This window comes from Aythya fuligula, chromosome 2, assembly GCF_009819795.1.
Source record: "Aythya fuligula isolate bAytFul2 chromosome 2, bAytFul2.pri, whole genome shotgun sequence".
In the NCBI taxonomy this organism is placed as follows: domain Eukaryota; kingdom Metazoa; phylum Chordata; class Aves; order Anseriformes; family Anatidae; genus Aythya; species Aythya fuligula.
Window position 1 is genome coordinate 57175780 of NC_045560.1, and position 17215 is coordinate 57192994.

Consider the following 17215-nt stretch of genomic DNA (forward strand, 5'->3'; position numbering starts at 1 on the left):
CTGAGCACAGCAAATTCCCCTGTGGTGTGGTACTGCTTACATCATTTCACAAAGAACGAGTACAGCAGTGGTCTTTCCCAGAGGCTCCTTTGTTTGAAGTAATGAAAGCCTTTTTCCCTCTGAAAATTCAATAGCCAGAAGCCTCACAGTATGCGGAATAGCTTCTAGTGATATTATTTGAACACTGAAGGGAAACAAAGAAGGGGCATATATTGTGTTATTGTTTCCCAGACAAAAGATTGTATTTAAAAATATATATGCCTTTTGAATATGCTTTGTGGCAGATGTACAGCTTGAAGACTGGCATATGACAAGGAAAAATCAATAAAAAATGCATAATGAAATTATAAATATTTATAGAATAGCTAGGTAAGTATAATATGACAGGGAGAAGCCACGAAGGCTTTTAGAAGAGAAAATGTATGCTCTAAGCCGTCCTAGAATTATTTTGAGTTAAAACGGGGTATAAAGGCATTACATAGGCTGACAGAGAAGTTCATGCCACCTTTGATTAAAATCCTTTCTATGCAACCATGGCAAAAGCTTAGTCAAAGAACATGGCTAAAGAGAAGTTGGAAAGCAGAGAAGGGAAATAACAGTTTCCAGAAAGGAAGGGGTTGTTCACTGACTGTCCCCATGGGACACAAAGGAAATGTTGGTTGATTTGCAACCACGGAAAGTAAGGAAGTAGCTTGCTCTGTTTGTGTGGGATTAAAAACCTCCAGCTTTTTCCAAAGACTGTGAATTTTCCAAGTCTGCTAAAAAAAAAAACATGGATGAGATTAACGTTTTTTTTTTCTTAACTGCAATTTTTGCATATAGCTGGCTGTTGATGTAGTTGTTAATGCACCTGTTAATACGTACATCTAGGAGTTATGCATGTCAGACTGCAAACAGTAAATAGGACAAGAAGTGGGTAAGAATGAAGATGAACAAATTTGGTTCCCTGAATACATGTAGAAATTTCCTACAGCCATCCTTCTGTCCTGCCCTGTAAAAATTTGTCATTACTGTCTGGCCAGTTCCACTGGTCAGACACTACGAGAGGACTTATACTGTGGGCTTGGCTGCATTCATCCTCTGTGTTGATGTAAACACCAAGAATACACTGGAGGTTTTGTATGGAGGAATTTATTCTTTTTCTGTTTGTGCTGCAGATGGCTGAATTCGCTCAGTCGGCAAAAACTGCAAGAAAAGTACATAATGAAAGAAATTTATACTAAAAATGGAAGAAAAAGAAAAGCCAGCAAAAGCTTCTTCAGTGTAGATATCCATATCTGGGGACAAGATATTTTTGCTGCTAAAATCTTGCTTACAGAATTCTCTTTCCCATTAGTCCAAACAGCACAATTTTGCTAATGGTTGGGTCAGGGTGCTAATTATCTTTGTGAAAAATGGCTGGGCAGACAGTCCAGGAGATAGATGCTTCCTAATTTGTTAAGGGCTTTAAAGATAAATGGCCTTGAAGTAAATTTGTTTTCAAACGAATAGGCATTAGAGTGCTGAGAGCAGTGGCAAAGTGAGCTCTCATCAGGTTTTCTCAGAGTGATGGATGCTGCATATTCTGTCCACTGACATGGTCTTTGCCATCAGAAGTCCCAACTTATTAATAGCTTCTAGGGCAATGGTTGTAAATTATTGCAGCCCAATTTTATTACTGTTTTACATCTACCAAGGACTGAGCCCTTTATGTAGCTTTATATTAACTTGGTGAGCACCATTAAAATATTGACATTTAGGTTCATTTTGGTAGCATTAGCCATAGCATTCTGTCATGCATTAATTGCAGAGGTTTGAAATGACTAGAATGTTTCTTTTTAAAAGCACAAGAAAAAATAGTTTACATTTCTTCCCCTCTGCAACCCATGACTTCACTGAAAAAGAAACAAAAAATACTCCTAATTGTGTGCACTGGGGGCATCTACTTCTTTGCTTCTTTGCAACCACTGAGCAAATAATAAGAAGCAGCCCTTACGGGCTTCATTGGGCTCTTGGAAGTGTCGCCTCTGAAAATCAACCTCTGAAGTCTCAGTGTGGACACCTACATCTAGGACTCCTACTTCAAAAACATATCTTAATGTATAGCAAGAGTCCTCCTAATGAGCAACAAAAGCTAAAATCTTATGCATTTCCATATGCTGATATGGCTTAAGGGTTTAAAACAGACACAGAAATGCCTTCTGTGATTCACAGCAGGAACACGTTTATAGCATCCATGTCTATTTGTATTATCATATCACTGTAAGAACCTGCAATGTTCGCTGGCTCTTTTCAGTGGAGGGCACCACTAGATGATTATGTTTAATATAAGGAGTTGGCAGCCTTTCTCACTTAACCATCATTAGGAGATCTGCTGCTGAGGTCCCATTTTGTGAGGCAGCTGGAAATTGGCACTTAGTTTGAATGTATTGTTTTCTACCTTTCTCTTCAAGGGCAAGGCAAAACTGTTCAGGCTAAGCAAAGAAGAAGGTTTTCTTACTTTCCTTTGTTTACTTGGTCCTCTGACCCCTCCAATCTTTTCAAAGTAAATTAATTCCTCTATATGTACATGAATTAAATAGAAATGTGAACCATGTCATCAAAGATGCAAGTGTATGGCCTGAGGGAAGGCATTTAAAAGGACCACACAGAAGGTATCTATGGTAAACTTGCAGACTTTTTACAGGAGTAAAAATTATCTAGGTCTTCGGCACCATATCTCTACACTACTGGGGAACAATACTATCACTTCTGTTTTACAGATAAGGGAACGGGTCATATAAAATATGTGCATACACGGATGAGGAACGGAGGTCAGTGGAAAAGACCAAAATGATCGAAAGATGAGATACAGAATAGGGGTGCTCTGTTCTCCTAATCCACTATTCAGGCTGCCATTCATGATTTTAAACATTGTCCTCTATCCATTCTGACCCCAAAACATTCACGCACTTTCAGGAGTTTCAATACCTGTATTTTTCCTGGTAATGTCGTATGGCTTCAACCACAGCTTCACCTGTAGCCTTTCTGCCTCCTGCTGTACTGGATCCACTCAAAAGCCTGAAAAGCTTTCTAGTTATAGAGGCTTTCTTCTTTCAATTACAGTAGTTTCATATGACCAAATAATACTTTATTAACCTGATTGCCTAAGGATATCAAGCTCCAGGGGAAACAGATTTTCCTATATGATAGGCAAGATAATTAAGAAGTGAAGTAATGCAAATCCCAGCACAAGCAACTGTAATAAGACAGTGGATGTATTTACTCTTTGAAGCCAAATTGTGTAGTATCTTAAATCCTTTTATTTTAAGGCTCCTGTATTTGTAGATTTATTTTCATCCCTCACAGTGGACATATTGCTAGGACAGGGTGCTTTACGAGCCCATTCAGACTGGTGGAGCAGTTCAGGTTGCTGGGAAATCCAGTGAGATCCAGTAAAATCCAGTGAGTCTGTGGCATCACCTTGATAACACAGGCTAAAGAACACATTTGCTTTGACTAACTTTGATTTTGGATATGCCTTTTTGTTCCACATCTGTAAAGCAACTGCTGCAGTGGCTGTACTATGACTGAAGCTTTGAGAGATAGGATAATGCAGGGACAGAAGCCATTGATGTCAGTAAGAGTTCTGCATCCCCTGGGATAGTGGACTGTTGAACCTAGATTAGAGACAAGTTCATTCTGAGATAGCCACGGCCTCCCCTGTTAACAGAGGCCATGGTAAAGCTAATATCAGTAAATGCTGCATTCAGCTGGCACCAACAAGCAAGAGATTAAATGAGAGAGCTATATAGATGAGGGGTCCTGTTGAGGTTGGCCTTCAGTGGATAACAGTCTCTTATAAATGAAAAGTTTTTTAGCAAAGCCCTACCAAGTAAAAGGTGTCTAATTAAGTTCTGGCTGCTTCTGTATCTGAAAACGATGAAACCTGAGAAGCAAGGAAATGAGTGGAGTTGCTCTGAGGTAGCTGGACTAAAATTAAATGTGGCAAAAGAAAAAAAAAAAAAAAAAAAGAAAAAAAAATCAATATTCTTGCTAATAAGAGTCAACATTTATCTTACAGGAAACCTGAAGTTTTGCCTTCTGATTCTGAACCAGCCTTCCAACAAAGGTCATTTTCATTGTCTGTGGAGCAAAGGTAATAATAACTTACATATATCTTCATTTGCTTATTTACTTGGCTGCTACCTGGCTAATGAACTTCAAGTCTGTTGAATTGCTATGTGGCAATTTCCTCTAACTAGAGCAACCTTCTGGTGAGGGTGCGAATCAGCAGAACACGTCCCTTGTTGCAGAATGCAGCAAGTGAACTGATTATGCAAATTCTGCTTCTCTGCATTGCTTACGTCAGTGGGAACTTTACAAACTGATCTGTGAAAGATTCTTTAGCTTTTCAGAAGCATCTTAGGAGTGATCATTGTTTTGCTGACAAAGTGTAGTAGATCAATGGTGCATTTAAAAGTCTGGGAGCAAGCATTCCTTTAAAGGTCATCAGTGAAATGTGTTAATTTTAATCAAAATAAAATGAACCGTGTAGGTATTATGTTGTGAAAGTGGTGGGAATTTGTGTGTATGTCAGAAATATGCAAATCAAAGTTCACTACCCTTTTGTTTAATATGCACAGTGCTAATCAGCTCTGGTACGATAGCTGCAAATTTACTGACATTTTCTGGAGATGTATAAATCTTTAAAAGCTTGGAGCTATTAATTCCTCCAGTGCAGAAATGTAGTCCTTCAGAAGCTTTGTGACAAACCACGGGAAACGTCTCTAACTTGTTACCGGGCTGGGAACCTTGCAGAGGTTCCTTGTAACTAACTGGGGCAGATAGCACTATTTCATTTCACCATAGGCATGGGGTCCAGTAGGGGGTAGTTGCACAGTTTAAAAGGAATTGGAGTAATAGACAAAGTAGGGAGAATGTATTCATTTCACCTGATTCCAGCTAACCTAAAGTAGTTGCCTATTTAGACATAAGAGATAAAAAAGAATGGAAACTTGCACGGGATGATTCAAAGCATCTGAATGAGTGTTGTATCTCAAATGGGCTCTGTTTAGCTTGCAGCGTAAGACAGAAGTGCTCAGTGGAAGGGCTGTCAGCTCTATTTGCTATATTTTCTAGATGTGATTTCAAGTATTTTTTCATTTAAAGAGATACACTGAAAGTATACATTCTGCATTAAATATTGAAAAGAAGAAGGGTATTCGTCTTCCTATTTCACCCCAGCTTTCCTCTGTTCTGAGGGTTGAGGTTGGAATACAGCAAACGAGACCAGTTACAGAATGGCAGCATGAAGTGTACTGTAGTATAATAGGTATGTTGCTTTTATGCTCTGTTATGTTAAACCAGACTTTTTTTGTCTGTCCCTTGGAATTTTAAGTCTTCCTCTTGCAATCAAATCTCTGCAGAGTAATTCTTGGGGCATGGAGTGCTTCTTACTGTAACACTAATGGGCCCTTAGCTGTAGTGCATCAGTGAAGGACTGGGATGAGAAGCCGAATAAAATTGAGTAGACTACAGAATGTCTTGCTTGAGACTACCACAATGGGTTTCTGTCCTCTGAGCATAACTGCAGTGAAAGTAATTACTGGTGCTGCAGATAGTTTTTTCAAAGCGCCTGTGAAAGTTAGGAGCAGAAGTCCTATTTAAGCTGATAGGACTTGTGCTGGTAGGTTACCTCTAGAAATAGGTGGATATTTTCTGTCTAAGCAAAACAAGAGAGGAAGATGGTGTTTTTTTCAAAACATCTCAGCTTCAGTAAACCTTAGCTGTGAATCCAGGACAAGATTCTGGTAACACTTGATTGACAGTCCTCATAGGCTGCTGTAGGCATCAGCAATCTTGTGCCTCCTGGACCCTGGCCCTGAAGGAGTCTCCACAGAGAGTCTGTTTCACAACTAGGAGACCCTGAGGTTTTGGTACGTGAACTGAAAGAATTTTGGAAAGAATGAAACATCCTCAGAAACAGTGCCTGATCACCAGCTGTACTTCCTTGATATCTCATAAAAATTCTAGTGTATGTGAGTAATGAGAAGGAAACAGTAGGGCTGTTGATCCACAAAATATTGCCAGCTACACAGGTCATGAAAAAAGGGAGAGAAAAGTGTAAGAAAAAAAAAATATTGACCAACTTCTTAAAGTTACTGTGATCTTGGGTGTTACACTGAGTACAGAATGCTGAGACAGAAGTGTTATTTTTAAGTAGCTTGTGCCCTCCTATCAAAATAACTTGTCTCATTATACCTGTCACTTTAGCATCAAGTAAAAATGAAGGTGTGATGTGATATGTCCTGAGTTTAAAATAAAAAAATAAAAAAATCACATTGATAAGTGTGGCTATTCTAGGCTAAAATCATCCCAGGTGTAACTTCTCCTGACCTCAAGAAAAAGTGGTTGCAGCTAATTAGCCTTTGGTTTATTACAGACTTGTATAAAATCTATTTTTACTGACATACTTTGAAAAAAACTATTTTGATCAGTGCAAGTTTGTGTGAACTATGTTCCATGTGCTTTGGGAAGGACATTGAAATCTGAATTCCTTGCTTACAGAGGACATTTAGCAGCTTTTACAACTCTTGCAATACAAGCATGCAAAGAGACAATGGTGAGGTAGCATAAGCTAAAGATTGCCATGATTTTCTTTTATTATATTCATTAATGTTGTTAACCAGGCTAGATGTTTCCTTTGTGTTAGGTACAGTCAGCAATACCTAGATTTAAATAGTGCTGTCTTAAAGGATGAAATGTTGGAGAAGGATGTTATTAAAAATCAGAATATGAAGTAAAATGACAGAAAATGCCGGTGGTTTGATGAAATGTTGGGTGTACTAGGGAGGGACAAAACAAGTTGAAAAAGAAGTTGAAGAGAATAGATGGCTAAAGCGGTGCAGGTGAAGGAAAACACTCATAAGTGAAGTTGATATGAAGACACTGAATATGGGAAGGTGAGGTGGATACATAGAATTGAGAACAGACTATGAGTAAGCACAAGGCTGGGAACATCACTCAAATCCATCAACAGTTCTCTGAATATAGCTGTTACTGTAGCTATTTTTACCAGTGGAAGTGGTACAGCTTTCTTCAGAGTCCTTATCCTAATTGTGGAAAATATGTGGAAGAGTCTGGGCACTGCTTTCCTCAGAGCTGCACATTTTTTGTGTCTAGGAGGTTACTATAAGGAATACCTGGTTCAGTGGGTCCTTACCTTAATCTTATCACGTATCATACATTTCTGTTTGTATTTCAGTGAAGTTTTTAACTCCTGGTTTGATTCTGGTTTGATTCCTGTTTCTCCCCAGAAATGGCCAGGGAAAAAAAATGAGCATACATTAGTCTGTAGTACTACTTTGTAGGTGTTTACAAATGTAAATATGTCTTTAACAGAAATTACTGTGAGTCGAATGTCTGAAACTATCTCTATAATAAGCTAGAAAAATAAGGAAGCCAATGTTTCTGTGGCAAAAAAAAAAAAAACTTTATGAAGAGTAAATGAAAATTTCTGCGATTTTTGAATCTGCTCTTTAAAATCTTTAATAAAATTCCAATTATATACTTATTATTTATTGGTAGTTCAATGAAGGTGAAAGTGCCAGATTCTGCACTTCGGAAGGGGCAACCCTGGCTGTACGTACAGACTCAAGGATCAGAGGCTGGAGAGCAGCCTGGCAGAAAGGGTTATGGGGATTCTGGTGGATAGCAAGTTGAATATGAGTTAACAGCATGCCCTGGCAGCCAGAAGGGCCAAACATGTCCTGGGTGCATCAGCACGGTGTTGCTCACCAGTCGAGGGAAGGGACGGTCGCTCTCTGCTGTGCGCTGGTGCAGCCTCACCTTGAGTACTGTATTAAGTTCGGGGTGCCACAGTATAAAAATGACATAAAACTATTAGAGAGTGCCCAGAGGAGAGCTGTGAAGATGGTGAGGAGCCTAGAGTACAAGACATATGAGGAGCGGCTGAGGTCCCTTGGTTTGCTCAGCCCTGAGCAGAGCAGGCTGAGGGGAGGCCTCATGGCGGCCTGCAGCTCCCTCACAAGGGGAGCGGAGGGGCAGGCGCTGAGCTCTGCTCTCTGGGGACAGCAACAGGACCCGAGGGAAAGGCATGGAGCTGGGACAGGGGAGGGTCAGTCTGGGGGCTAGGGAAAGGCTCTGTACCCAGAGAGTGGTCAGGCACTGGGACAGGCTACTTGGGGGACAAGGGTCACAGCACCAAGCCTGCTGGAGTTCAAGAAGCATTTGGACAACGCTTTCAAACATACAGTCTGATTTTTTGGGTGGTCCTTTGGGGACCCAGGAGTTGGATTTGATAATCCTTGTGGGTCCTTTCCAACTCAGGATATTGTGTGATTTATACCAAGAATTTCAGCAATGTCTAGTGATTGCAAGTGCTTCTGTTTGGTTTTTTTTTTTGTTTTGTTTTTTGTTTCTTGTTTTTTTGTCTCCATAGTAAAGTGTTAGGAAAGGGGCAAAATTATTGCAATGCGAAGAAATCACCTGGGTAAAATTATCACGTGATCAGGATCTGAAAATTGTTTCTTGTTTCTGAAAATATTTCCCTTAAAAGCTATAGTACTCAAATGATCCAGAATTGTCTGTATGTCCTCGCTTGATGGTAGCATGCTAAGTGGCTGTACATTGTAGAGTACTTTTTGTTCTTGAAATATTGACAGACAGCTATAAAGAGCAAGAAGTTATGCTCTGAAAAATAAAATTATTTTAAGAAATGGAGTAATATGACAATGTTCTACAGCAATCTGATGAAGTTCCCATCCATGCTGTATTTCTGGAAATGTCAAGGTGCTGTTAAATAACATCTTCAGATATACTACTGGATAAAGACATATTACAATAGATTTTTTCCATAGGTTCCATTTAGCCTCTAGCAGAGTATTCTTGTATACAAGTACTTACCAATAAATACAGCTGCAGAATTAAAATATTGGCTAATCCAGTCCTGCTTAGCTGAAGAGGAAGGCTATTATACTTACACTTTATGGTAAGGAAACACGTCCATGGGCATTTTTCAATCTCTGAAATGGTTGTGACACATTAGTCACTGTACCTTTCTCAAAAGTATTCTGCAAATAAAGTTGTCCAGAAAAACTTTAAATCAAACAGAATATCAAGCATTCATATTACAAAATGACCCTGACTGATGCACTAGAATAAACTACCAACATCTTTTTGAAGTGGGCTAACTGAATATTGACTTGTGGGATGTGTAAAGTTGGATAAGCAAACAGTAAGGAGACATGATTGTATCAGTCCTTACTTTTTTAAAATCCATGAGACTGGGCTGCAAAAATGGCTGTCAATTATGACTTCTTCCCTAAATAGTCTCTTTCATGGACCATTCCTTAAAGAATTTGGAGTCTAGCTATGACTCCTTACTCTACTGCCCTACCATTTATTTCTCTGTAGGCTTACTGTATGAATGTGGAGGAAGTCCAGCAAGATAAAAAGCTTGTTGCTCACCATAGAGATTTCAGCTCTGTATTTTTGGGGGTCTGTATATTGAGATAGTAGAAAGCAGACTTCTACAGCAACAGTGCAATATACCCAAATCTGAACTTGTTTTAGACTGTCTTCACATAAATAGTATTTTCTTACACTAAATGTATTGTGAGTGCTATCCATAAATCGAAGTGGGTGTTTTTGTTTTTGTTTCTACAAATTTCCGTCTCTAGCAACTTCGATTGTTGTAAAAGATACTGTATTTTAAATAGTATCTTGACTGTGAGGAAACTTTCCTGTCAAATTCAGCCTACTGTTTGGTGAAAATGCTGCTAATGAATGGTTAGCACCTGGAGGTGGCTGCAAATTACAACATACTTCCTGAGTAATCAAGTAAGGAAAGGTGTTAATTTGTATCATGAATTTCAGTCATCTGTCTTTAAATGCTGCATGCTTCCATGCAGTTTATGTTGCTTTTGTCTTCAGTATAATTGGTGACTGATATTTTGAGTGTCTTCTGTTGAGGTCCAAAAGCTGCATATATAAATGTAAATACAAATGGCAAAGCAAAGCTCAGGCAAATACAACAAGCGAAAGGTAACAGATCAATTGGAACAGATTGGATGTCTAAGAGCAAAGAACAGGGGCCTGGAGTTTAACAACAGGAGGGAAATAACCGTATTTTCCCTGGTACCATTTTTTCTTCTCCACGATGGATGCCTTTTCCTCCATTGTCTTTCGTGGTTGAACTAAACATCTGGAATTATTGGTACGAACCACCATTCACTTGCCCTCTTACCTGTCAGCAATGAACTTGCCTTGTTGGCATATGCTGAACTTTTTTCTCACCTTTTATTTTCATTTCTTGTTGAACTTGTAATATATCTCAAATTTGTACTAGGCCCAAAACTGGCAGCTGGCATAAAGCTTCAGTGAATTTAGAGCAGCCTCTATTAATAAATAGGAGAATGTTCATAAAAATGGTGATTGGGATGTCGCATGGACTTGTATGCTTTATTGCAGTTTCCAGCAGGCATCGAGAGGAGCAGTAACTCTTACCGTTGGCCTCAGCTAAACTACTCTGTTTTCCCCAGAGTAATATTAGCTTTCTGATAAGTCAACAGTGAAGTTCGTTTTTCTGAATTTGAATCAGAAGACCAATGTAATTTCTAGTTTGTATCTGGTAACTTAAATGTGCTGTTCAGCACTGACTGCGGTAGGTTTAAACAACATTTTCGTACAGTGGTGTACCTGATGCTGGACTGCATGCAGTGAGCTAACATCTTTCAACTGCAGCAATCTGAGGGCAGTTATTTCAAGTGTTTTTGAGGTTATACTATGGAACAAGAAAATCTGGCCTTGATTAGGGTTGGCTAGCACCATGCTTTAAGCTTGGAAGCTAAATAATGTCATTCTTAGGACCTGCAGCAGTTTTGCACTAGCTGAGATTTTGGCCAGTTTCAGTAGACCAAGTTTTTGCCCGTTACTCAGTGTATGACCTTGACCTCTGCCAGTTTTCAGTGATTAGCTAAAAGTTTACAGTTCTCTTCACAAAACTCAGCTTAAAAGCCCAGAGATATGGTATACTTCTCTCATTTGTGACTTGTATATTGTCAGTGTCTTTCCACCTCAGAATCAGATCTCTCAAGAGGTAGTCCAAGTGTATGGATGTTTTGAAAAGTAGTTATTATTGATTTCTGCAAATTTTTAGATACTTCTTGGCAAAGGTGAGAGCTGGATCTTCCCAGCCTTTTGCGCAATTCAAGTTCCCTCATTGTAGTAGTAGCTGTGATAGAATGAGGTCTTCAGCTAAAATTTGAGACACGTAAAACTGTATTTTTTGTTGATTTTAATTATCTGCAAATCCACCAACAGGAAATTCTGAGATCTAAAAGGAATTTTTGTTTGTTTAATGAATTTGAATTTTTTTTTATTGAAAAAAAAAAAAGAGTAATTAAGATCCCCCTCTGTGATGCTTTGAAAAGCTAAACCCTGCTGAGCGTAAGTTCAGAGTAACAGAACAATAGAGAATTGCTTTGAAGTACTAGTGAAAAGCATAACAGATGATTACAGCAGAAGAAAAAAAAAAAAAGGGAGGTTATTACAGTGCTTTTTTCTATTGAGCTAGGATGCAAATCCCATTAGGGGACTTCTATTGTCAAAAGTTTTCTTATAAAAAAGCTTTTGATAGCATCATACTATATATCCTGTTACTATGATGTTTCCCAGAGGACAGCTGAAAGAAGGAGCATTGGAAAATAATGTCAGGAGGATGCTTTAGAGCACCCCAAGCAAAAAGGGAGACTTAAGGCAATAGAAAAAAGGACCATTAATAGCTCACTTTGTTAGTGATTCAACAAGAGGAATGGTCCTGGCAATGAACGCAGGGACCAGGGGCGAATGCAAGAGGTTAGCATAAGTAAGACGCGTGACAGAAAAGAGAAGGTTCCTAACCCCATAAAAGAAACACTTGTTTTTTCACTGCCTCAAGCTACACAGTGAAAAGTGTTTAAAAAGATGTGTTCTCTGGGAGTCACTGCAGGGCAAAAGTGTTATTTTCATAGCTAGAGCTTAGTGTGAATCCACTACTAGGCTGAAGATGTAAGATCTTGTAAAAGTTTGAAGTTTTCTAGTGTTGCTGATGTCAGACTTCTTACTGTTTACAATGGCCTTTGGATCAAGCTATTGTTTTATAGTCTGTCTTCCTTCTCTTATTTCAGGGTTGCTTCAGGGCAGGCAAACGTTTTTTTTGTTTTGTTTTGTTTTTTTAAAAAAATGAGCCTTCCTCAGACAAACTAACACCCTACCACCTCACCATTAGCTTTGGCCCAGCGGTTTTATTTAAATGATTATTTTTTTTAAGTGCATCTCCTCATTTTAATTTATCTAAATATAATTATGTTTTCAGCATTTTAATTTCAAGAGTTTTGATTACTTTATTACCATGATAATAAGAACAAGCAAGTTGGACAGTGTACACTTTAGCTCTTCAGTACTAAGTTGAGACTATGATTGTACTTACTGGATATCGGGCTGGTGGAGTATGCATCCTTCACTGTCTTCAGTGCCTGAAGGGACATCAGTAGTTGGAGAAGATGCATGTTGGACTGCTCTTTTTCTTATCTAAATGGTTTACGTTGTGTTTTGTGCTCACAAACAGTATCAGATATTAAACTGAACTTTAAAATCGCACAAGTCAGAAAATAGCTTTTCAGCTCTACTCATTGTCTCTGCTCTTTTGTACAGGTAGGCTGTTTTGTTAGATTATAGCAGTACATAAATGTTATAATGTGATACTAAAAATAGCATGTATATCTATGCTCCGAAAACAACACAGTGAGATTTTTTTTTTTTGTAATATGCAGTTTAGAAGTTAATATACGCTAAGCTGTATGGCAAGCTAAGTTCTAAAATGATTGTTGGTCTTATGTCAAAGGCAGCTACTGTATGGTATAGAGCATGGATGTTTAGTTGTTTGCCTTCTCCTTATTCTTAGAACATTGCAGTATTAGCTGTTTTTTTCAGTCTTGGTTCTTTCTGATTGCACCAAAGATTTGTTTATGGAAATGCATGAAGCGCTATTTGACTGACTTTGAGTCAGTTTTGTGTATTTATAGCAGCCAAAAATTTAGCATGTAAAAATGGGACTGGTATTGTGGCAATTAGCAGATTTTCTCTCCCAAGTTCACAATTCCAGGTCGAAAACACTGAAGAGAGATGGTGAGGTACAGTAGTCTTAGTTTTGTTGACAGTGAATCACATTGGAGTGGAAAGAAAAGAATGTCATAGATTTCTCATTCTGGAAAATTCCATTGGCCTCAGAAATAGCAGGCACAACCCATAATTTCTAAAAGTGTTTTATCATCATCTTCCTTTGTTGGAAGTTTTATGAGTTGGAGCATGATGTAATGGCTCTTGATATCAATATTCCTTCAGTTACTTTGGGTTAATTTGGTTAAGATCTTCACAAAAATCTTGGTGGAGGGTGAGCCCGTCACAAAAATCTTGCTTTAGAGATATCCTGCTCCTGTGTTTGCTGAAATCAATTTGAACATTAACTCAGACATACTAGGTAAGGTATTAACATGAGAATGAATGTTGGTTCAGCATAAGATGAACTAGCACTGAAGTAATTCAGGGCTGTACAGTATGAATATTATCTAATTGGAATTTCTTTTCAAAAACTCCAAATCTTCCAGGCTTCAACCCAGTACTGCTGGTGTTCAGAGCCCAGGTTCTGACTCCATGGGACTTCTGTTTCTAGCAGTCTAGGCTTTTTGCTTAAGTCTGAGCATGCACTTGTCTTTCAACTTTGTAGTGTTATATGCACTTTGCATTAGTTCCTAGCTTCCAGTAGTCCATACTGTTAGTTTGCTTTGTGTTTGTGAGGTGTAAGAAGATCTGAATAATAGATAGTTGGGTTAGACTAGATGATAAAGTCTGGAGCATCCCTCTAGAAACGTGTTTAATTCAAAGAGGGATGGAGGAGGAACTGATCTGACTTTGCAAATCTTTGAAAAGGCCTGCAGATTTCGCACATAAAGAACTGGAGAGGCTCAGAATGCCTTTACGCTGCATTATTTGGCATGACTGCAAGCAAACAGCAGGACAAAGCTTCAGTACATTTTAGTCTCTCAAAGTGTAAAATCTGCAAGTTTAAAAAAGTTAGAAGCCAGGAGAATAACTTACTAGGAAGCCCAATGTTGTAGAAGTATTGAAATGATCTCTCAAATTTTCATGGCTGCTTTTGCTTTAGTTAAGGAAATTTTTCTCATGTTCCTTCCACATGATAGCAAGGCTGAGTAATAGAATTGTTGTTGGTTTCATAACATGTGGAAAATAGCAAACTCTGATAGATATGACATTTTAGGAAGCCTCTGTGGTTATTCAGACTCAGATGTTTTCATTTCTAAAATGATGTGAAGTAATCAGGGATAAGGAATGTGATTTTTTAAATGAGATTTCTAGAGAAAGCGATTAGTATTGGTAAATAGTCATCCAGAAGTCACAATGTTTAGTCATTACCAAGTGCTCTGACCCGAGAGTGACACAGATCATATGTCAGCTCTGTTTAGCTGAGCTCTGTAACGCTTTTGACAAATGCATGCAAGGCTGTTATCTGACATTAAAAGGTGTATCTACATTACAAAAAAGGCTTTAAACCATCTGCAGGAACTTCTGCTTCTTCTGATGGGAATAACAGTGTCACCAAGAACCGTAGGCCTATAGAAACTTCTAAATACCTTCAAGAGCCATCTGTTTTGGTTTGTTCTACCTTCCTGCCTGCTTTTCATAATTAAAATTTATATCTTCTTATGCTCCTTGGCTTGTGTCTTAAAGTTGTATAATTGTTTCAAAAGTTACAGTGGGACAAATACATGAGCAAATGCATGGACAGAGAGAAATGCACCTAACACACAGCATCACTGTAGAATCCGTGATCAGGTCAGACAAAGAGGGGTTACAACCAACTTTGATTCCTGGGAATATCAACATAGTATGGAAGTAGACTGATTCTTCCAGTTTTTCTATACTTTGTCCTTGGTGTTGCTGTAATATAAATAACCATTATTTTAGCAACTGCTTGACAAAAGCAATTATGTTCCTTTTTTTGTAAATCCATCTTTCTCTCTGCTTCCTGAAAGAGAAGAGGAGGCATAAGAGAATGGGTGAAGCACAGTAAATGTTCACTAAAAGTCACACTGACAAGGTTTAACGTTGCACTTTCCGTTCTTTTAAAGAAGTATTTCATCGTACGCCAGTGAGATGTCACTTAACTCGGGACATTTAGCTAAAGTTTCTTAGTTTCTTAGGTCAGTTCCAGTCTTTCCCTCTTCAGTCCATGAAAGAGAAGGAACACCTCCAAAACATAATTTATCCAACCTTAACCTCTAAGTTGTCTCTTTGCAGAGCAGCTCAGATGTGAGGTTATTTTCTCTTCAAAGTTGGTTTCCTTGGCCAGTTTACTGCAAAATCACAAGTCAAGCGAATTTGTGCCGGGTTGTATCTATAGTTAATCTGTGTTTAATCTGTGCTATTTGGTCTCATCTGTCTGCTACCTCAGCTCTTTCCTATTATCCACCTTAGATCTTTCCTTTCTGTTTAGCCACAGAGAAAGGACAATGAGGTTAAGACTAGAGAATGCAAAGCTATGATTTTGAACTTGCCTTGGCTGGCCATCTTATTTTTGTAGGCCTATGCATCTTTGTCATAGAGCAACACTCTCATTAGAACTTTGAAAAACCCAGATACATAATAACAAGACATCTGAAGTTGACCTTTTCTCCGGGAGGGAAAATGCTAATGCTTTTGGCAGTGATTTGTGAAGTTTGCTTTCCTCAGTGAATTTAGGATTGGGTTAGTTTTTAAACTTACTTCCAAATCAAGCGTTAAATTTTATTGCTTTTTCTTTAGATCTATAGATTTGAGTGAGCATTAAAGCATCAGTCATATTTCATTCGGTGATTATAGTGCTTGATATCCTTTGTATTCACCTTCTAGAAATGCTTTGGCAGCAGAACTGACTATGCAAAAATGTGTAAGAAAGGGTCGAAATAATAAATCCACTCTCAATTTGGCTGATGCAGTTCAACATTTTAAGTTTTGTTTGTGACCCACTGTTCATCTCTGGCAATTTGAATATACATATGCAGCGTCCTTTTTCAAAATGTGCGGGACAATAGGTAAGCTCTAGTGTTATTAGTGTTGTAAATCTTTGCTGTAAGATGTTTTTCTTATATTGCAAGTGTATGCTGCTGCTGTTCTCATTTAGATATTAAATTTAGAGGTGTGCAAAATCTGTTGAAGTTTGCTGCAAGTCTTAACAATTTATTTATTTATTTTTACAAGTGTGCTGTCCTAGTGAGCCCTTCTGGGACTGCTTAAAATAACATGAATAACTGCACATAGAAACTTTGTCCCTGCTGATGCTGTAGCATCACATTGTCTAGGGCACTTCTTTATCATGGCAGTGCAGTATTCTGTAGTTGATAACCCATCTCACTAGCCATAAAAGTTGGGGAAATGATCTTGAAGGCACTTTGGGGCAACAAATTTGATTTACATTTTATGTGTTGTGTTTGACTATAGTAAAGAAGGATCTAGTTCATTCCAGGCTCCAGAAGAATGGCACAAACATTGCCTCGCAAACTGAATGCAGCACTAAAGAGAAACTATAAAAGATTTTGTTTGGAATGGTTTCAGAGTATTTTTGAGCCTGCTAATCATCTTCTTATTCGTAATTCATTTGTGATACTTCACCTAGCATTGTATTATAAATGAACAGTATTGCTATTTCTGTAAATTAGTGTGGTTGTTTGAAGCAACATAATCTCAAGCTTAATATGATGTGTTTTTCTTCAGTCATAGGCACAATTGTTGGGCCTGTTAAAGAGGAACTGAATGGACATTACTTTTTTTTATACTGAGACTGCAGGACCACTGCAGACATTTAGGTGGGAGGAAAGATGTCTAAGTTTGTCTTTTGAATTACAGAAAAGGGTAGCAAGTAATGCTGTGATTAGAGACAAAAGCACTCTTACACAGGCTGGAAATTTTTTAGCTTTGGTTTGGGAAACAAGTGCATTTCCCCACTTGGCTGTCCTCCATGTGGAGAGGTCAGAAGTCATTTCAATCTCTGCTCTCTTGGGAGCTATAGTGATGTCTTTTTCTTAGGATTACCTAAGAGCTATTGGCTCTTACTTCCCAGGGTAGTCTAGAAAACCTAGGATTTGAACTTGGACACAGACAGATTTACATCAAGGCACGGAGTCCTTCTCTGATATAT

At 38.4% G+C, this 17215-nt stretch overlaps 1 protein-coding gene across 3 annotated transcripts in view; it reads left to right on the forward strand.

Moving 5' to 3' along the window:
• Positions 1 to 17215, forward strand: part of TPK1 (thiamin pyrophosphokinase 1) — a 323634-nt gene that overhangs the window by 54822 nt on the left and 251597 nt on the right. For 2 of the 3 annotated variants that reach the window (XM_032182791.1, XM_032182789.1), the window contains exon 2: positions 4043 to 4117. The exons of the other annotated variant lie outside the window; for it this stretch is intronic. In XM_032182791.1, coding sequence (XP_032038682.1) covers positions 4043 to 4117 — 75 coding nt within the window. The remainder of the gene's footprint in view (positions 1 to 4042; positions 4118 to 17215) is intronic. 3 annotated transcript variants of the gene reach the window in all.